Source organism: Myripristis murdjan, chromosome 4 (genome assembly GCF_902150065.1).
Source record: "Myripristis murdjan chromosome 4, fMyrMur1.1, whole genome shotgun sequence".
Lineage (NCBI taxonomy): Eukaryota > Metazoa > Chordata > Actinopteri > Holocentriformes > Holocentridae > Myripristis > Myripristis murdjan.
This window is the reverse complement of record NC_043983.1, coordinates 24269614-24291564: the sequence shown is the minus strand read 5'-3', so window position 1 is coordinate 24291564 and position 21951 is coordinate 24269614. Positions and strand designations below refer to the sequence as shown.

Sequence of the window (21951 nt, the reverse complement as noted above, 5' to 3'; positions counted from 1 at the left end):
CTGCCTTGTGTTGAAGTCGACTGAACTAACAGGAGAGCAGTGAGGTCAGAGTGGAAGTCACTGCCAGCAGAGCCCAAATGTCACAGGCATCACAAATGAAGTAAACGGCAATGAAGACGTGGTGTAATCAGCTGACTTGCTCTCTTTAAATGGATATGGATTCGTATTGCAGTCTGGAATCCAAACTGGAGAAATCCAATCTTTCTTGGGCACGCTGGCTCATTGAAAACTATTTCTGTTGTCATGTGGAGGCCCACCAAATGCAACCCAATGACCCATTTTGGATTCCCCACCAAGTGTTAAAGAAACTCTGCAATAGAGGATAGGGACTGTGGATAGAGACTGAACTGAGTCTGCAAACACGTCTCACTAGAGATACAGCATGCACAAAACTGCAAGCAATCTTCAGAGCAAGCAACATTAAATGGTCAGCATCATTCATTTACTCAAGATGATGATGTACACACGCACCCACAACTGTACACAATTATATATGAGCCATTACTTGTTACTCTAATAAAATGAATTGAGAGGGGATGATGAGGACAGGAACAGTAAACACACCACATACACACATCGTAACAGCACAAACACACACTCCACTAATGAAAGCCAGCAGTAAGATGGCAGCGACGTCAGAGCTACTCACCAGAGGAGACGGGGACAGAGCTATGTTGCCTATGGAGGCTCTCAGTTCATCGACCGAGGGCGCCGTCACAGCACAGTCTGACGGCAACGGCTTGATCTTGATTTTGAACTTTTTCCGTTGGTCCTCCTCCTCTTCTGACTCATCAGAGGAGAAGAAGTGGGACTTCGTTTTGGGGCCAGGTGGAAAAATGTTAAGGACGGCACACGATCCAACTGTTTTCCATTTCTTGATGTTTTCAGTACACAAGCGAAAATATTTTGAAATAAGCAAATGAATGAATGAGCAATTTTAATTAAGTCGATTCATATTCTATTCAGCCCTAATTCTTACCACAATAAAGTACGAGACAAGTGTTATAATTATCACTCTTCTTGAGCCATGCAATACACCATGGCCACTTGCCAACAGAGAGAGATAATTACTTTAGGGAGCAAAATGCCTGCAAAATAAACATTTTGTGCACTATTTTAGCACAGCTAACCTACCAGCTTATTCAACCTGAGTCACAGCATTGTGGACATTGTGGATTTGCTAAAATTAATTAGATAGGGCATGCATCTACCAAAAAATGACCCAGCTAGTTTAGTGTTGGTGTTAAGGTAGAAACAATGTTAACTGCTGAAACATATTTACATTCGTTCTGAAGCCATCAGTATTTCAAAAATAGTTACACTAGTTAGTTTGAAACTTTATAGCCAGCAAATTAATTCAGAGCAGTGATTAAGGCAGATTAAGTGCACATTACACACTTTGAACACACACCGTGCCGCCAATCAGAAACGAGTAATGACCCAGACCTTGGTATAATACTGAAATAAGAAAGAAATACGAAATAAGCTTGTGCATTGTTACTAGTCCCATGAGACTGGGAGTAAAACAGGGGAAGTGTCCCCACCCACAACTGCTGATAAAATGGAAGAGGAACCACTGGTTTGTATGCTTTTGTTCAGCATTTGGTACTTAAGTGTGTGCCTGCCTGCTTTTTATCTGCTTTTTGTCTGTCCAAATCAGCCCAAATCTTCCATCTGCGGTCAGTCTGTTAAGAAGTAACAGAAAGAAGAAAGATGAACCTCGTTTCACCTTCATAACAAACAGTCAGAGAGGACACAGAGCATCACTTCTGCTCAAAAATAGCCAACAGCTTGAGGTAACAGTGTAATGCTTAAAGGGATATTTCCACGCTTGTCAAAGACATTACAGGGCTTTTTATTTTATTTTTTAAGTTTTTTTCTGGCATATCTATCTACATTATTTGATAGTGATATCAGAGAGACAAAGGAAAGCTGGTCAAAGAGAGGGGATGACATGCAGCAAAGGGTTCGGGCCAAACTTGGCACAGGGACAAGTAGCTGCTCACATCCAGTAAGTCAACTGTGTGACTCGTACTTTGATGATAGTGTCACAGCCTGCACTGGGCCTTTTTACCTTTATCTAGATGAACTGCATGTTGGCACACTGTGCTTAGCAGTTCAGCAGCAGGCACTACCAGTGATCACTGAAATTAATTTCTGCCTGATGAAAGTAAAAAAAAAAGAAAACCATTTTTGGGTGGGTGCAGGAACAAATTAATTGATTCAATTATTACATTTTTTTCCCTATTTTAAGAGACTAGCAGTCAAAGAGCTACACAATTATTACCAATTATTACTCTAATAACTCTAATTATTTTAGCACAAGTAGTGAGAGGTACCAAATATAGTTTTACAATTAAATTACTGATTATTTTGGGATAAGTACCTGGTGAAGAAAAATAAAAGACTAAAATTCATTAACGCCAAGGTATCTCATTACAAATCAAGCACTGTTGAGGATATCTTGCTCCTCCTCCTCATCAGGTCTGATGCTGTAGCCCTCTTCATCCACCTCAGGAGAGTTCTGAAACACATACAGCGCGTACCTGTTAAAATGCCCTCGACATGATGGTTTTAGTGACATATTTCAGTTATGGAGCGGTTGATAAGATCAGTTGTGTGTCAAGCTAATGCTGGCAGGGAAATGGCGATTCTTAAAATAGCAGCTCCAGTAATCTGCTTTGTGCTTTCATTTGGCCCTAAACTGGGAGCTCTGAGAAATATGCTGACAGGAGGCTGCTGACAGGGAGCTATATTAAGTAGCATATATGGTTTCCGTTTAAATTCAATTAACAATGACATTTTCAGAAGATAATCAGCACTGTTTGCCTCCAACCACTACCAATGCTAAGTTTCCTGTTTACTGATATGTAACTGTTTCAGCCTGTATTTTCTGTGAGTATGTTTTTCCAGGCGCATATTAGCTAAGCCAGATCTGAACCTAATAAAACTCATAAAAATGTTAATAGTTTAACCAACCCCAAGTACATAAAAGTAAAAGATAGAAAAAAAAAATACATCCATGAGCTTGATTTATCATTTTAGCCCCTTTTTAACCAACCGTGTCCACATACTTGTCAATAGCATATTGATTTTGCCATGATGTGGATCAATACTACAGACCGCAGCAGAAGAATATGGTGAGGGTTGTAAACGGTTCATTCGATACAAATGTAAACAAGGCGGTAGCATAAAAATAACAAAAAAGAAAGCATGGACAGGTGCTGGCCAAACTCAAGGATAACAGATCAATAGATGAAAAGAAAAACCTACACTTGGGCATTTACTCACATATCTGTCCCAGTCAATCTCCCCATAGAAGCCATTGGGGGCCCCGTTGCTCCTCTTCTGAGACTGTGAGCAGGAGGACAGCACAATTAGGGGAAATACCACCGTGTGTACTGAAGTGAAAGTAGATGCATGATCTATTACTGTGTCTCTACTCTATGTTAGCTATAATGGAACAACACTATGACTAATGTTGCTCTACACAACTTGCACTTGTACACCGTGGATACTGTGTCCACTGTTTTGGCTTTGGTGGCCACAGCCTCTAATATATTCTCTTAATTGAATCACTCTCTCTGGTTACATGGCTGACTAAATCAAGACGGCAAGAGCTCAGCCTCCACCTGGAGACCTGTTTCAAAGACAATGTTTATCAACACAATTCTGGGGAATATGATTTAAAAATGACTCTCAAGAAGTTGTCAAAAGGAGCAGCTTTCTTCTCAAGTCTGTTTTTTCATAAACAGCATAAATCAAAGTGCTGATGGTTAATAATGATCTTGATGATGATGATGATAGTAATGATTCAACATGCTTCAAATAGTGAATATGCTGTATTAGATTTTTTTTGTTCTGTTTGTCCTACCTGAAACAAAAAAAGGAGCCAAGAGATTTTTTTTTTTTTTTTTTTTTTTTTTTTTAACACCAAATTATTTTATAGAGGCTTTCTTGGAGAGCCACTTATGAAAAATATAGCTGAAACAGCAGCACCGGTGACTGATTGTTCAAGGACCTATTGTGCTATGTGAGTCCACTCTAAGCTCTACACACTATACTATTCTAGGGGATTAGTCTAGTCTAAGGGAGGACTTGAATAGCAAGTACCGATTCAACTTCTTGGGGTTCCTGGCGAGTAAAAAAAAAAAACAAACAAAAACACAGGAAATAAAAATGGACTAAGATTTAATTCATCAGTCAGTACATCAGTGCACAAAGTCATTTACAAACACTGTTGTATCTTTTATGGTCCATGAATTTAGGTTTTAAAATAATAACCAGGCTTGATTTCTTCCAATTCGAATGCACTACAAACACTGATAACTATTTCATAGGTGAATGAATCAGCTCATAAATATTAAATATCATCTGATACTTACACCCCCATCTCTGTCTGGGGACCCCCTATGAGAGGAAGAGAGGAAAGAAAAGAGGGAGAGGAGAAGAGAGGGAACAAAACAGGCAGGAGTGAGGATCTTGAAAGTTACTCAACGTGAGCTCCTCTTTTCAAACTCAAGTGCTTCGCTAATTAGCGGCGCAGAAATGCTCAGTGAGAACAGTCAAAAGGGGTAATCATGAAAACCCTTACACATAACCGCACTCTCACCAGCTCATACACAAACACACACACATTCATTCACTCACGAATCAAACACCCACAGACATCACTACAACAGCACCCACACCGTGTGAGCCGTACGTGACTCAGTCCCAACTTAAAATAGGCTGAGCACGCCTGGAAAGCTGTCACACTTGCAGAAATTCAGCAGGCTGACTGTGTCCTGGAATTGGTTGCAGTAAAACACTTTGCACATAAATAAAAACAGTCTAAAAGCTGCAGATAACAGCAAATTAAAATATGTATTTTTTCTCAGACAAGTTTATTTTTAACCTTTTTGCAACTGCATTATTTTAGTGAAAGACACGGTGATGTGCATTATTCATCTTCTGCTGTATGCACACACCCACTGCCACAAATACATTTTATGCCCCTTAGGGTGGCATTCACACAGAACCTGACAATTTGGCGATTTGCCACAGTGTTGTCGAGCAGCGTGGGTGTGTCACTGCATGGCCTGTCTCGTGCAATTGGTCACCGGACTGGGATGTTAAGCTGCTTTCCAGCAAAAGTTGAATCTGGCTCAGATTCTCCACCAGATAGCCACTGTGGAGCTCTGCCGGACTACCCCCATTTATTTTGAATGGGGGTAGTCCGGGGTGGTGTGTTTCTGCTGGACAATCAGATTATGTATGAATGAGCCCTGAGGCAATATCCACACTAATTCCAACACTGGTAAATTTGAAAATGCATCTTTTTATTTGTCTGCTTTGGCGTTCTATCCACATAAAAACTGCAAAAACTGGGCTTTTCAAAAACGCTCTCCAAAGTGTGCAAATTTGAAAACACCAGTCCCATTCTGGAGTGTTTTGGTGTGGACTGCAGGCTTTTAGAAAACAGCCTGAGAAAGCTAATGTGATGCAGCGTGGATGGAACGGCTGTTGTCAAATTTACGTGGCTTGCCTTAGCGAGGGCATGGCCTCAGTTTGCAGCAGTGACACCATTCAAGTTTCATGTATCCAAACTGGCAGCCCCACAGATTCATGGGTACAGTATCCAGCAGCCAAGTCTGATATCATTAGCCAAGGTATCCTTCTGGCTCAACTTCCACTGTTTAACTCTTGGAATATGCATGGCGAGTAAGAAGCTGCTGTCTAACCTCAGCTGAACTTTAACTGTACTTAATACTAATCCTTTAATTGTTCCTGCTTGTACTAATCCCTCTTTCTGTTGTCATGTATATGTACAGTCTGCTGGAAGATACCACCAAATAACTTTTTTTTATAAAGCACAGATAAGGTTTGAAACTCAGCCAGCTTTCCGCTCCATTGGCCAGCATTGCTGTGGAAATTTTCACCAGCTAAACCAGTTAAGACGGCTTGTGATGAAATGATACATCAGGAACAAAACTTACGTGGAATCATTGTCCTTCTCTTTCTTCCGTATCCCAAAGGCCTTCCTGGTACGTTTTTTCAATCCTGAGGAGAGAGCAAAGGCAAGAGGTGATTTATTGTGTGAGGAACACCAAAGGCATCACTACATGGGGTGGAGAGCGTGTGTTGAGGAGTTGGTGGGGTCAGCTGTCCGGCATCTGAGGGCCACATCTATCAACCACTGGATTAAAGGCGAGGTTTTCATGCATTATTGAGTGTCTGGCTGCTCTGTGAAGGCAAGCAAAGTCTCTCTCAGAACTAAAACTGTGTTCACGGCCACTGCAGATAGCTTGAGGGCCTTACAACTCTCAAGGTACTGTTTCCTGATCGAAATATCCATCAGCACTGTCCAAATCAATATGCAAAACATTTAACAAAAATAACAGATGCAGCCTTCAAGCACAAAGGAACCTAGGTCACACTTTTAGTAATGCTGCACATCACCGCTGTCCAGTGAAAGCCACTAATTTCCAAAATGTCATCTTTTTTGAGACTAAGAAAAACAGTCGTAGTTTGACAGCTATGCACTTTTCAATTTAACTAATTAGTTTTGAAAACCTTTCATAAACCTTGGGTTTGTGGAATTTTCTGAACCCAAAGAGGAGAGGGTAAATTCTCAAATTAAGTAAAACCATGAAAATCTGTTTTTCACTGGACAGCGATGATATATAGTCATGGTAACACACTAGTTAGACAAGCAATTTGGAAAACTGCCAGCTCGAATCCTTTGAAGACTTTGACAGTCCAGACTGAAAAAGTCATTATGGCCCTTCCTCCAAAGCTACTGCCAATGTGCTCCTGAACAAGGCACTCAACCTCAACTGCTCACTGTCCAGCAGTGCAAAACTACAACTGTGCTGTGTCGGCAAAGTGTGTGTGTATGTGTGTGTGTAAATGTCCCTGAGCCTACAGCTATTTCTGTAGACTGATGCTTTCCAAAAAAGGGTTTAAAGCCATTTCCAGATGGCATTAATACGACCAGAAGATGTCTACTTATTTTAATTCTTTTCCTGAGCACCTCCTCGAGTGAAGTGAAATGTCTTTGAACACTCAGACAGCGAGAAATACCGTTATTAAGAGCTTTACAGAAAATGTATCTGATGTACCTTTCCTGAAAATGCTATGCATCTCATATAAATTTGAAAAAAAATGGAGGAATAGAGACTTTCAAATCAGACGTGAGCCAAATAAACATGATGACTGGCTCTGAGGCAACAAGCTCTCTGTCAGCAGCGAAGTGAGCTCATGTAAACCCCCGCGGACACAGAGACAGACACAAAAGTATCTCAATCACAAAATTTCCTGCCTGCACGTTTACTGTGCATTACATTGCCAACAACAATATCTATGAAATACTTCAAAGAGTCAAATCAAACAATACTGCATATCAATATCCACTAAAACAGCATTCTATTTAATGAATATATTACACTGAATAGTAAGTAGAGCACTATCTTCATATGTATTATTTATTCCTTCATAAATTATTTTGTTAATTTTCCACTCACACAGCATTAGCATTTCATTTCTCCTGAATATATTCATGTTTTTAAAAAATTTTAAAAATTCAATCACAATATCTCCGGAGTTTATTCCACCTGTCATGTATATCTTATGTTTACATTTCTAATTATCATTGGAATAGATAATTATGATAAATAAACCAATCTACTGACTGATTCTTACCCAGAATGAAAGCCCAGTTTTCCCCCTCCATTTGCTTTCTTTGTATTCCTTCTCTCTCATTCTTTATTGTCTTTCTCTGGTTGTTAACACCTCACATCGTCTCGTCCTCATCCATGCACACACACACACAGCCGTGGAGCAGGAACCTGATGCTGCCTCACACACACCCACACACATACCAAAACACACCCCACATACACACACGCAAGGTATCTTTATCTGACTTTGAGCCTGGTGCTTGAATTCAACACCAATGACTCCGCTCATGAATTAAAAACAAATGTCGTCATCATCAAAGCAAATGAATAATCAATGTGCCGCTGCGGGTGCAGGACACAAAACAAGAGGAAAAGGGGTTTATGAGAGGATGTTCAGCTCTTATGCAAAAAAAAAAAACAAAAAAAAACAGATAACTAGGCCTCAGCAGAGTCCACAATGAAAATTTAACAGAATAAATTAGCAAAAAGACCAGCAAACGGCAAGTCAACGACGACCCACGGAGTAAACACCAAGAGTTCGCTTAAGTGCACCACATGCAAGGTGTACTTACAAGAGAAGTGTGTATAGTCTGTTTTTTTTTCCTTGACTAGAGATTTTTCTTCACGATACCGGTCTCTGCATGAGCATGAGTGGAGCCCAAATGGAATATCGATCAAGAGAAACCTGCTAGTGATGAGGAGTCTCACCCAGAAATACGCTCTCATTGATCCAGCTAACTTATTCGCCCTTGCGTCTTATGAACGGCTACAGCCCGTATAAATCCCCCACTGCTTGCAGGAAAAAGGCACGTACATAACACATAAACACGTGAAGGCATGTGCAAACACATCACAAAAGGTATTCACATGTCCACACACAGATTTAAAGAACCTAGCACCGAGGTGTATGCAAATACATGTGCATACCTCAAGAAACAGAGCATGATGAATATCTTTTGTGGGCATTAGCTGCTCGGGTTTCAGGCAGCAGCACCTGCTTCTATATAAATCCTCCAAGGCCATGACTCAGAGTCGACAAAAACCCATGCAGCTCAGGTGGGAATGAGGTCAGAATATGACGCAGTGAGAGCAGAAGAATTGATTAATTAAAAACACAAGGTTGTGCGCACACACGTATGCGGACACCCACATGCATTTAATGCTTTATTCCAACCCACATATGCACATAACAGCACAGGATTAAAAGGTTTCAACAGGTGTTATCTCCTCAACAACACAGCCGGGCCAACAGTGACAGATGAGATGCAGCAGTGTCTGGCCAGCTGCGCGGCTCCTGCTCCAGGCAGACCTGCAACCCACAAGCCTCTGACGGCCAGTGTGTGGACACGACTGCCAAAATTCAAAACCGAGGCTCTGTCAGAGAACCAAAGTCCACATATATGTGAAAGTAGTGATTAGCACTTCCACGGTTCTTCAGAAAAGGCCTGAACCACATATTGGCCGTAAATGCAGGCCATTTCCAGAATCAGAGCTTCTCTGAGGTGTTTTCAAACTTTTGCATGCACCAGACCGCCCAGACTGACTTTCATTAAGCCCTATTTGAAGTGATTTCGCCTTAGGGACCCTGATATGAAGAGATAATTTAGTTTGCATTGAGTATTAAATTGTTTAGATGACATAACTGAACATAAACAAGGTGAGGAGATTAACACACAATGTCACTAATTTAAACAGATTAAAACATAAAATAAATCTTACACATTCATACTGAATTGTGAATTGAATTCTAGTAAATTAAAACTATAAACTGTGTTTTTCTGAGAACCCCCTGGAAGCCCCCTGACCCCACTTTGAAAACTACTGTCTTAGGTCATTGTTCACGAAAACATCAGGGGTGTGACGCATGGTGGGAGAAGCATCACATGGAGAAATCAAACCACCCTGCCATCACACACTGCATTTGGTGTTTCAGCGCTGCACGTTTCTCCAGAGAGGTCTGCAAACATCAACAATACACTCCCAGGGTGAAACTGAACAACTGATGTCTTCCCCCCCTTAGCAACCATCATCAAGGTGCCCTCGAGCAAGGCTCTTAACCTCTAGCTGCTCCAGACGAGCTGCCTCAGCAGCCCACAGAAGACTGATGGCACCAGGCAGAGTCCAGATGTGAGTGTGAAGCCGGGCGCTGCCGGGATTGATTGAGGGCTGACCCCAATTCTCTGAAGCTTTACTCTTTGCCATCGTGGCAATTTCAGTATTCAAATACTTTTTTCCCTCCTACTTAACAGCGAACACTGTGCATTTTCTTTCAACACGAACAGTTCCAACGTGGCTCGACTGTAGCGTAACCGCACTTGTTTCGCAAAAGCTGGATGTGCAGTCAGTTCTTCGGACAGCAGCATGCCCCTGGACAGCAGATCCACACCCGGATTCAGAACCTGCAGCTCATGTGCCACTGAATAGTTCATGGTGAAGCTTTGAAGCCCAAAAAAAGGTGTTAAAAAACAACCCAAATTAAAAAAAGAGTGTTGAAACTTCCTCCCTTTTTAACCTCAAGTGAAAGTTTGGAGCATCTCATTTGGTGTGTGTCTGTACACGCTGATGTGTATCCACACACTGTTTGCCATTAGCTATTCTGTTAGAAGTGATGATCTACACTCATACACACAAACACACACATACACACAGGCACGCACAACTCCCCATATATGTATAAAAATATCAAACTTATCTCCATCTAAATAATAAATAAATCTCCTGTCTGTATATCCCCCGCTTCCTCCCCTCCTTCTTTGCACTCCTGTAAATCCACCATCACCTCCAAGTAGCAGCTGACAGCTTTACAGCTGTTCTAATGAAGGAGGTTTGTGTATGTTTGTGTATTTCTGTGTGTATGGTAGATCTATGCAGGTCAGGACAGGCAAGGGTGTATTCCCATTACATTCAGGCTGTCATCCTTGTGTTTAACCAACAACTAATGGATTGCTCAAGAGTCTTGGGGTTGTAGGTGAGCGCACCAGAGGCAGACCGGGCAGCCTGACTTGCTGCCTTACGGCACATCTGTGCACTGTGTTTTTGTTTTTCTCTATGCAGCTGTGGCGGGCGGGGAGGAATGCCACTGAAAAATACAAAACTGAAATTAAACAGAATAATTTAGCTCAGCTCCTTGGGCCAATCCAAGGGGTGATATTTAAATCTCCTGCAAGACACCGAGACAAATTAAGACACACATAATCTCATATAAATAGATACCATGAGAGACAATCCAACACGCACGCATGCGCACAAACCACCACCATAACTCAAAATAATGTAATAAATGCCCATCCCATACTGAAAGCAGAGACAGGACCTAAATCAAATTCAGCAGTGTGGAATTGAAAACACATGAAGGCGTATGGCAGGAGTTAATTAGTGGCCAGGGAAATGACAGGGCGTGCGGCACACACTGTTTAATGACTTAATGACTTCCGTTCAGAGGGATGCTAGCGGAAGTGTTAACGTAATTAGCAGTCCCTTCTAGAGATGTAGTAATATAATTGTAGGAAAGGACCTTGAGCCAAATACAGCGCTGGAGATCGCCAACCCTAAAAAGTGCAGGAAGACCAAGGAGGGCAAACTGTGCACTGAGCAGGACTGACATACAAACTTCTGACATCTGGAAACTCGATATCTGTGGGACTCAGACCTTAACCGTAATGAATCTTTCTTTCATATTTCTTCAAACAAGTGAAAAAATCTGCAATTGTGATTAGATAATCCCACTTGCGCCGTCATTTGTGTCAGAAATTTATCCAAGAACAAGTATAAATATGTTGAAACACAGCAGAATAAAGCGGATCGGCTGACTAATGTCGAGAAAAAGGCACTTGGTTCAAGGATCGGCTGATTAGTGTTGGAAATAAGTGTGATTATCTCATCCCACTGGCATATTTTTACCTTGGATGAAGCAAAACAAGATTTAACAATAAATGACTTGGTGCAATGGACATTTTTGCAGTGCAACAGTATATTATATATCATTTATAGTTCTTCTGGCTTCCTGCAGCCCTTTTCTTAAGGGCTACATATTTTTTTTAAATTGTCTCTTGACTCTAAGGGCAATATGTGCAGTCTAATCTAAGATAAGTGGTAACCTAAGTGGAGAAAGGGTCTGATGACATACACAGAGCAGGAGTAGGAACAGTGTGTTATTAACAGCTTGGAGAGCACCACCCAACACACCCAACTACAGGAAGAGGCTGGCACTAGTGCTGCCTTAAATAAAGAGCGACCTTGACACCACACTCACTTTGGAGAATACGCATTTTTCTACCATTTTCGATCAAGACGACACATTCAATCGCGTGCAATCTCACTCACGCACACCTGGACGGGTGGTCGAGATGCTCGACGGTTGAAAGCTGCTGACATGCAGATGCACACCAGGCAAGTCACACCGGTGCAAACATAATGGTGCTGTTTGTCACTTTATCTCAGTTAGGGCTTCAGTGTTTTGCTCAAAGTCACTTTGACAGACGTTTCTGTGGGACAGCGGAACACTACGTATCAATTTCCCAGCTGAGATTTTTCCAGATCGCCCGAGGAACGCCACCTACAAAACACTTCAAACAGAATACCAACTAGATGAAGGGATATTGGACTTTCTTCAGGCAGGAAACCCAAATGAGAACTTTAGCGTTGCCATGTGGTAGTGTGCTACAAGCAGGCCCACCAACATCTTTGGGCCCATCCCTTCCTTACAGAAACACCGATGAATACCAGGCACTTATGACTTGTGCGGGACAGAGTTAGACAGAAGAAGACGAAAACTATCCATGATAATGTTTGTTTTTTTTATATAATGCACACTGGGCCCAAGTAAACACTAGACAATCCAACTTGGAAAGTTCTCCACTCACTTGAGATTCGACAGCAAACTGCAAAAGAGTTTACTTGATGAGAGCTGAGATAAGAGAACAGGGTCTATCCCAGTGTTCTGCGTTGTTTTTCCCATTTAAGGCACTGAGGTAAATTGTGATACCATCTAGGGCGGCCAAGGAACTGATTCCTCTGTAGCTGTGTGGCTTAAAAAACAAAACAAACCAAAAAAAACAATCGAGAAGTAAGTTTGCCGGCTGAAACTGCGTCTCTCTGTGCGCTGGATCTAGTGTGAGGTTTCCTGAGGGCTCCCAGGTCTGTTTCTGCAGGAGGTGTCTGGTGTATTAAACCATATCAGCTGCAAAAAAAAAAAAAAAAAAAAGTCTGCTTTCTGAGCCAGAGAGTCAGAGGACTCAACCAGAACAAGCGAGGTGCTCTGAAAGGTCTACATGTGACACACACAATGCCGCACATGCACAGACGTGTTGACACTTGCAGCTGCGTATATATGCCCTCGCACATCAGTCGAAAAACACTCCTTAAATACAAGTTCTACTTCTGGGCAGAGACGGCAGAGGCTGCTTTACAAGCTGTTCCAAAGGGGGAGAGATGGAGAGGCTCTATCGTCTAGCCACACACACACACACACACACACACACACACAGCTTCAGTCTTGTGCTGCCAGCCATAGCATGTCAGACCAGGCCAGGCCACTCCACACTCTGAATGGGAGACCTGTGCTGCTGTGCATAATAAGTAGAGAGGAAGATAATACCGCATTGAGATTAAGAAGCATGAGTGTCGGACATTCCCAGTAAAACAAAATTTGATTTCTATGGCTTTTTAATTATAATGCAGCGTTCAAAGTTTAAAATAAGAGACAGCAAGCAGCAAGACAGGCTGGCACAGACACAGGCAGACGGAGATAAACAGCAGACAAGCAGGAAGTAGACAGACAGGCGTACAGCGAAGGAGGAGGTTTAAAAGGCTCCTTTCTTGGAGTGACTCATCCAGCTATCCAGCCATGAGAAGGAAGAGGAGGAGGAGGAGACAGGTGAGGAGAGAGATGCTGCTGGAGACTGACAGATACACTAACAATCACCTGGCGATGCTGCAATGACGCAGTGGCAGAAAAATCCTCTCACACGCACATTATCAAGAGACACACGTCCGCTCCGAAGCACACACAGGCGTGCAAACCTCCATTTTATTTCATGCGGGGGGAATTCGCAGCCCTGCTGGGAACTGAAAATGCGATCAGGAGGCCGGTTGGTCTGCCTGAACGACTCTTGCATTAAGCGAGGCAGAGCAGAGAAGACTGGAGATAGATGCATTTATTTACACCCCAGGATGTGCTGACCAAACACACATGCTCCTTTTCAGCAAAACTCTGCTTCACCGCTTCAGAATCAGAATGAGCTTTACTCACTAGATGTGTTGCAACTTGTCTGGGTGTAATTAATGCAGACTTACAAACACACAGTGGGGCTGAACTATTTTTGCCTCATAACTTTCATTTTCATTTAAAATCGTATTTTGATGAGTTACTTTTACCGAAAAACCGCATCTCCTATGATTCCATATTGAATTGTCATGTTGGAGTTGTGATAATATTTCAAGCAATTGTTCAGTCGTAACGACACACTGCACATAATCCCACATGTAATACAAACATGACAGCGCAAAACATACAAAGCAAACAACACCACATTCACTTACAGGCTTCTGCTATTCGCCAAGATGAATCTACTTGCGTGGGGAGTGAGAATGTCATTCATTCACTTTCCCACACTTGGGTTTTCCTTGCTGGTTTGGGGATTAAAGCCTGCAAACCTCTGAGGACGTGTTCGTTTCTCCAACCTTCTGCTTATGGAGACGGGGAGGCGGAGAGGAGAGAGACTGCGTGTGCAAATGTCTCTTCTTTTTATCAGGCAGCAAGAACAAAAAGACCAGGGCACGGCCTGCAAAATGCTTAGAAAACCATCGGAAATGGCCACCAACAGCTTGTTACCTGTAGCCTCACTGTGCATATGCATGCAGGTGTTTGTGTTTGTTTCAGTGTGAGTCTGTGTTTCTGTGTAAGAGAAAAAAAAAACCCAAAAAACAAAGAGTCGGCGTCAGTTCGTGTTTGCGCCTGTGCATGCATGCATACTAAGATTAGGCATTCACTGTACTGTCCAGGTGGCTGCACTGTGAGCTACCAACAGTAACGCTTCACAGTAACAACGTGCCCAACATACCCATTGAAAACACATATACACACACACACAAACACCCACACACACAGTTGGATTTGGACAGTACATGTGTCCTTTGTTGCACGGATGCACCCCGTGAAAAGAGAGATGCTTCAGCTCGTGACGTCAACCACCTCTAAGGAAAGTGGGTCAGGGCCAGAAACCATATACACAGCGGCGTGCTGGCAGTTGGTGTGGCGACGAACAAAAGAGGTTTTGGAATGCCAAGATGGCAGTGACACATCCATCTGTGCACCCGCTCCGTTTCCATCCCGACCTTATCTCTCTCTCTCCATCTTTCTTCCACAACACCCATAACCCTGGCCCTTCTCCCTCCTGTCTCCCACAGCAGCTGGCAGCCGTACGCTCCCATCCCCAAGCTGCAAACAGAGCCCACCGAGGCCTGATGCTTCAATAATTTTCTAAGACATCTGCTTCTTCCATATACTGTATATAAACCAAATGTATGGTCTGTGTGCAGTGATGAACATCTCAAACTCTGGCTGCCATAAAACAGATGACTTATTACCGCAGTCACACATTCTTTACCGGCAAAAATGTGATTTCATAAAGCAGTGAGCTGTTCAATATGAGCCTGTAAATTTGCAAGAGTGCATGCAATTTTAAATTTTAAGCAGCAAAATCTCTCAAAGATTAAGAACTAAATAGACTTTTAATGCTGTTTTAAATCAAATGCAGTTATTGCATTAAGCTTCTCTGTAAAAAAAAAATCCACCATATAGTGCATCGGTTTTGCCCTTCTACCGTGCTTTCCATGTCTGGAAAAAAAAACTGAAACCGGCATTAAAAAGTAAGTAGTTTGCAGCTTGTGACTTCCACCTACAGGGACTCGGATATCCGCCATCCTGCAGCTTGTATGCAACTATGCTGTTTAACCAGAAGATGGCCAGCATTTAGCAAGCATGACTGTTTAAACAAGCCTTTCATTCAAATGTCCACAGAGGAGAATATGTGCATATGTGTGTGTGTGTGTGTGCGTGTGTGTGTGTGAGATGCCAGGCTACAGTTGTTAAAACCCCTGCTAGGCCTCTGACTTTCCCTCAGAGATGGGTCCTCAGCTATTCCAGTCATGTCTTCTTATCACAACAAATCACTACAGCAGTCACAGAGGAGAGAAAGGCAAAAGCAGAAATCCTGCCTCCCTCCTTTCATCAACATTAATATCTGACAGCACCCAGAAATGTCATCGGCAGCTGCTCGGCTTAACTCCATTACCACGGGAGGATGAAATAGCGAGGAGAAGAAAAATACCCTCTTTTTATGCATGTTATGTTTCTTAGCCATAGCTACCTGGCACATTGACTTAGCTGGGGAGTAATGTTCAACAATCAGTTCAGCTAGAGCAGCAGCCAGACGCTGGGAAAGAGGAGAGCCATCATTCTGATTTGGTATCCTGTCCCTGAATTTGCGCTCCCCATTTCTCATGGTAATGGCTCTGCTACGCTGTGATCAAGAAATGAGACAGTTTCCCCGGAGGAATTAAACTGAATCATTCCATTATGAAAAGACAAACTGTGTTAACTGATTTAAGAGATATGTCTACGTTTTCAAGTCCAGATACAACTCACTTCACAAAATAACTGTACATGGGATATTTGTAGAGGTATAATGATGCATTCATTGCATCTATCATAAATTCTGCTAATTCAAATGAATCGATAAGGTAAAACAAATAAAATGAACCTCTCTGCTTCTGTTTGGCCAGAATCAATATGAAATGATTTGAATCAATTTATTCACATTTCTTATTAAAAACAATAACATGTAGGTGTAACTAAATACTGTAACTATTAGAGAATATCACTTTTAGAATGATTAATGTTCTTTTTGTTGATTAATTTCTTTTTTTCCCCCCACATCTAATCTACTGCATGTTTTTATTTAACAAATATGCAATGTTGACTCAAAGTACTGAATCAATTCATTGACTCAAACTGTGGCTTACAAACTCTGATCATACTGAATCATTCCAAAAACAAACAAAAAAAATGTTCTTTCATCAATCACCAGCCAGTGAAGTGCGCGTCCAACTGAATCACTATCAGGGCAAGGATTCACGCCCATAATACTGACTAACATCCTTAATTGAATGGAAACACACAGGAAGCCACTACTGGTGTTTACACTTATGGTGAGAGACTGAAGTGAACAACAGCCTCTAAAGGCAATACTGCAGAACGGGTTTTTCTTCAGACCCGCCTCATTACCGGATTCCTATTGGACGGTGACGCCAGACCTGTCAACGTGTGAGATCATCTGGCTTGTTGCTGGGCTGGAGCTATTTTGACAGAATCACAATATGGCTGTTGGCTACACAACTGAAAACAACTGTGGTATGACACAGCGGTTGAGTGGATGAGTCAGCTTACATGGACCATGACAAGTTCAACTCGTGCTCATTACACAGCCAAACTCCTCTGTTCTCCGTCTCGCCCTCACAGTGCAACAACAGAAGACCTGTCTGCTCAGAAAACATCAAGGAATCTCACTTTCTGTTTTATATTAGCACTTTGAGAATCCAGTGGAGCCTTGTCTATCTGATACTTTTTAAAGGAGGACTGAAAAAGGCCTAAATTCCAAGTTCTTAAACAACTAGTTGACCTGACTTAAAAGGTAAACAATTAATTTTTAAATAATTCCTCTAAAATGTGGAGGAATGGTGCAGCAGAGTAACATTACTGCAGGCTTTGCCTCTGGCAAAAGTCAGACTTCTATCACTAATAAAATGCTTAAGGAAGGTTGAGTGCACCACCAACTCTCTGTTGAAAAAATAAATAAATCAATATATTAAAATAAATATTAAAAAAGCAGTTCTCCAAGTATGCGTTCGGGCTCCTGAAAACAAGGCAAATTTAATTTAGCCTCTTTGGGCTGCGTCTCGTCCAGCCGGCTCAGGCCTGAGCCAGCAAGGATCGTTACTATTATTCCACTCCGGAGAGAGACAGGATGACTGTTCAGTGCTCCAGTCTGGCTCAATCACACACACACACACACACACACACACACACACACACACACTGATCAAGAGCCTCCTGATGCAGTTTTCGTTGGAAGAACACACAATGTACCTTACAGTGAAACAGATGGAGCAACATGATGTATGCAAGGAAACAGCAAATGCAACGCACGCTTGTCTCCATGGAGTTTCCTCTTACAGTAGCGAGAGACGTACTGATGCAAAATGTGTGACAGCAATCCTAATACATATTAATCCAACATTTCTTCGCATAATCTCTTTAACATGGAAAACTAAACTGTCTATACATATGAATGAAGAAAGTAAACGAGCAAAAAAACAAAGATGAAAAAATTAAAGTTCTCAAAATTTACTGCTATGTATTTGAAATAAATGAACAAATTAATATCTAAATCATGAACATTGGCTGCTGTTTTTAATTTAGAGTCATGAAAGTAACTTTAGTACATACATTGCATTATTAATTAAGCTATTAAAACAACAATATTTCATAGAGGACCAGATGTAGCACTGCAGCAAGAAATTTCCTACATTACAAGAATGAATGTGCAATATTTAAAGTTCTCAAAATACAAAACTCACTATTATTTTCTAGCTCTGGCACTGGTTTTGCTGTGCCTTGCATTTCATTATTATGAGGACGCTAATGCAATCATGGTAATGCATGAATGTTAACTTCTTTCACTATTTCACAGAGTTCACTGTAAATCTCGGGCACAGAAGCACACAAGTTAAATAAAATGTTAATGGAAATGGTAATGATTCACCTGTCCAGAGCGATTTTACACCATTTGTAATGAAATGCAATGATTCAAACAGGGTGAGCCATAAGGCAAACGACAATGTGGGTGTACAGTATAATGAAGTGTGATTCACAGATGAGAGGATGGCTGATTTTTTTGAAAACAGAAGGAATCATGTTTGGACTCTGTCCGAACTCTCCTCACCATTGAGAGGGCACGAAGGAGGAGGAGGAGGAGGAGGAAGAGGAGGAGGAAGGATGTAAGGTCTGTGGTGAGAAAGTGATATACTCTTGTGCTAATACACACATATCCCACATGCCCAGCACATCACAAACATAACCCACATTTGGCCATGGAATAGTGAGTCACTGATGAGTCAGTTTTTCATGATTTTGTCAATTAAAGATCAAACTGGCCAATCCTGCTAAAAAAATAACTGAGTGCAGATATGAACGCTGAGGTGCAGCATTGCTTCAGTGATGACGGCAACATGATATCTGCCTTCCTTTTCCTAACTCGCGATATTTTCCTCATGCAACTTAAGAAATCTACGACTCTGAAGTAAAAGGAGGTAACCTGCACCTCTTCTTCAGCTGTAAAATCACATGTTGTTATCGCTCTATTCAAACTGTAGAAGACACAGGTATAGTCCAAGCCTTGTGTAGTGTGGTAGTCACGGTGAACATTTGTTTTTTATGGCTCTTGTAGTCTATTCTTCAAGAAGTAAACAAGCATGCTGAAGCATAAAACTCGTATTTCTCACACGGCTGGTTACTCGACCACTCCATGTGCCTTCTGGCAGCTGAAAAGTAAACAGTAAATTTGCATTTAACTCATCAAAATGGAAGCTGCTTCCATGCCACTGAGATGCCTCATCAAAAAGTGCCTCATACTTCTTGTGAAAAAACAACAAAAGCAAAAGTGAAAATGAAGAGCTTATGTATCTTCATAAATGTAACTGAGGGTTTTGTCACGATGCCAGCAGAGTGACAACAAAACTCCAACTGAGGGTGTCAGTGGACAGATTAAGGATAGAAAACACACAGAGACTTACACACACACACAGCTATGACAGCAAAGAACATCAAACAAGGACTACTGTGGATATTAATACTGTTTACATAGTCTAATCATCAGTAAATAGTTGGGAGATGACACACACACACACACACTTCAAGTAAGCTGACTAGTTTTTTTGTGAATGTTATCAATTAAGTCCAGAGTCCACTGGTTTAGGAATTTCTTTGACAAAGAAAGCTCTTGTACTGAAAAAAAAAAAAAAAAAAATCACTGGCATCAGCATTGTGCTTAAAATATATTTTTGACTGCTCCTTGGCTAAATCCAGTAGATGTGTCGCTCCACCCCTCAGCTTTCATCGTAATTTTCTGAACATCATCTAACATGCCATCCGAGTCCATCCTGTAAACAGGAAGATGCACGAGATCAGCAAATCTCCTCCCCAAGAAATGATGGATGAAATCCTCTGCAGACACACATCAGCCTTGCAGATGAGCTGCTCTGTTAAAAGGAGAATCTACTCTGAAAGTGAATGCACATGTGCCGTTCTAATAATTACAGGCAGTTTAGTCAGGATTTCTCCAAACAGGCAACAATCTACCGCGGCTGGAAACCAGAGAGACGTGAAACTGTCAAAAGACCTTTCCTCCTAGTCACTAAATATTTATTGTTACCAAGAATTCAAAGCTGATATACCATTTGTTTTTTTTTTGCTTTTTTTTTTGCAAATGTTCTGCAGGGAAGTTGTTTGGGGAGCACAAACCTTCCGGGAACATGATCACAGAGACCTCGACTTTCAACTTTGAGACAGACTGTGTGCTTGTCATCATTTATCACCATCAAAAGCTGTACAGTTTACAGATTTATCCTTGTTTTTATGCTCGTACACATCAGTATACCTGCAGGTAGGCAATATATAGGCATTATATCGATATTGTGTTATGAGAATAGATCTTGTTTGGGATTTTGGATGTTGTAATATCATTATATGGCATAGGTGCTCTGTAGCCTCTACCTGCTACATCATCATATCCACATTACTGACATTAAAATCTCTTATGTATAAATATCTTATGAAATAAACTGTGATCCCTACAATATTGTTACAATATCGATATTGAGGTATTGGGTCAAAGATACTGTGACATTTTATTTTGTCTATATCGCTCAGCCGTAGCTAGACTGTTATGTTTTTATAGGCAAAAGACAGATGGAGGTCTGGAGCTTTAGCAAACAAAGTTACTGAAAATGTTTTCATTGGTTGAATGTTTTTTTTTTTTCATACTAATTCTGATGACCAAACTGTAGTCGCTAAATCCACTGTCCAAGATAACCGAGCTAAATTTAGAAACTTGGCGAAAGATAGCGGTGTTTTCCCACCTTGACAGCTTTAATGGGAAAAGTGAGACTTTATGAGGAGACCTAAGAGGACGCGATCAAGCATCTATTTTACAATGGTTAAACAGCACCGTTATGCTGCGCTCGCTCTGCTTCCAGCCTTAATTACAATTAGTGAACCTTCCCTTTACGAGCCCAGGCACAGCACTACATCAAGCTTCAGTAAAAGTGAGTGTGTGTGCGTGCGTTTGCGTGTTGCATTGGAGGATAAACTTCTGGGAGTGCCCTGTTTGTCCTTCCAATGTTCTGAATGGATCGTCTTCAGGATGCCAAATCCCCGATCTGACTGCCAATGCACCAAGTAACTAATCACTTAAATGGCTTTGATCCCATTCTAGCTCAAAGTGGTGACATTGGACTGAACTGATTATCCATAAATACAAGTGCCACTGTTTTATTACCTGCCTGGGGAGTTTCCCTGCCTACTGCTTCTTTTGTGACCCTGAACAGGATTAAGTGGGAATACAAAAGATGGGGAATACAAAGTGGGAATACATAAGATGGATGTATTGTGTTATTGATAAATCATGCAACTCTTACACAGATCTGAATGGCCTTTTTTTGGGGGGAGTTGCTATTTCCTCTCTCCTTTCTACCCTCCTCCTTTCCCTTGCTTTGGTCTGTTGTGTGTCCCTCACTTCTCCATTGAAGTCGTTCGATAGTACGCCTGAATATTTAAAGATGAAGGTAGAGCAGCCATGCAAGCAGCGCGCTTCCTCTCCTCTTCCTCTCCTGTGTATGTATGTGATTGCGGCTCCATCAAGACAATAGGATAATTAATTAATTGCCTTTCGCCCCGCTAGACCTGTTAGGAAGATAAACCCATTCGTCATAGTGTCAGCTCCTCACAGGTCAGCGCTGCTTCAATGCTCTGCAAAGAGTAGACAGACTGGGGAACTTTCAGCACTTGACAGTCTCCAGAGATTCACTTTTTTGGTAAGCCCCATGCATAAGATTTCAATTAATATTATCTTCAGTTTTGTACGCACCGTTTGTCTCATTTATTTTATTTTATGAAGACAGATACAGCCATATTTGAATTTGCATCACGCGTTACATGACATTAAATGAGAAC

General features: G+C 41.6%; 1 protein-coding gene across 1 annotated transcript in view; it reads right to left on the bottom strand.

Moving 5' to 3' along the window:
• Positions 1-21951, bottom strand: part of sgip1a (SH3GL interacting endocytic adaptor 1a) — a 94218-nt gene that overhangs the window by 32252 nt on the left and 40015 nt on the right. Inside the window, 6 exon segments of the mRNA XM_030049065.1 lie at positions 650-828; positions 2464-2524; positions 3292-3354; positions 4114-4134; positions 4386-4410; positions 5979-6042. Coding sequence (XP_029904925.1) covers positions 650-828; positions 2464-2524; positions 3292-3354; positions 4114-4134; positions 4386-4410; positions 5979-6042 — 413 coding nt within the window.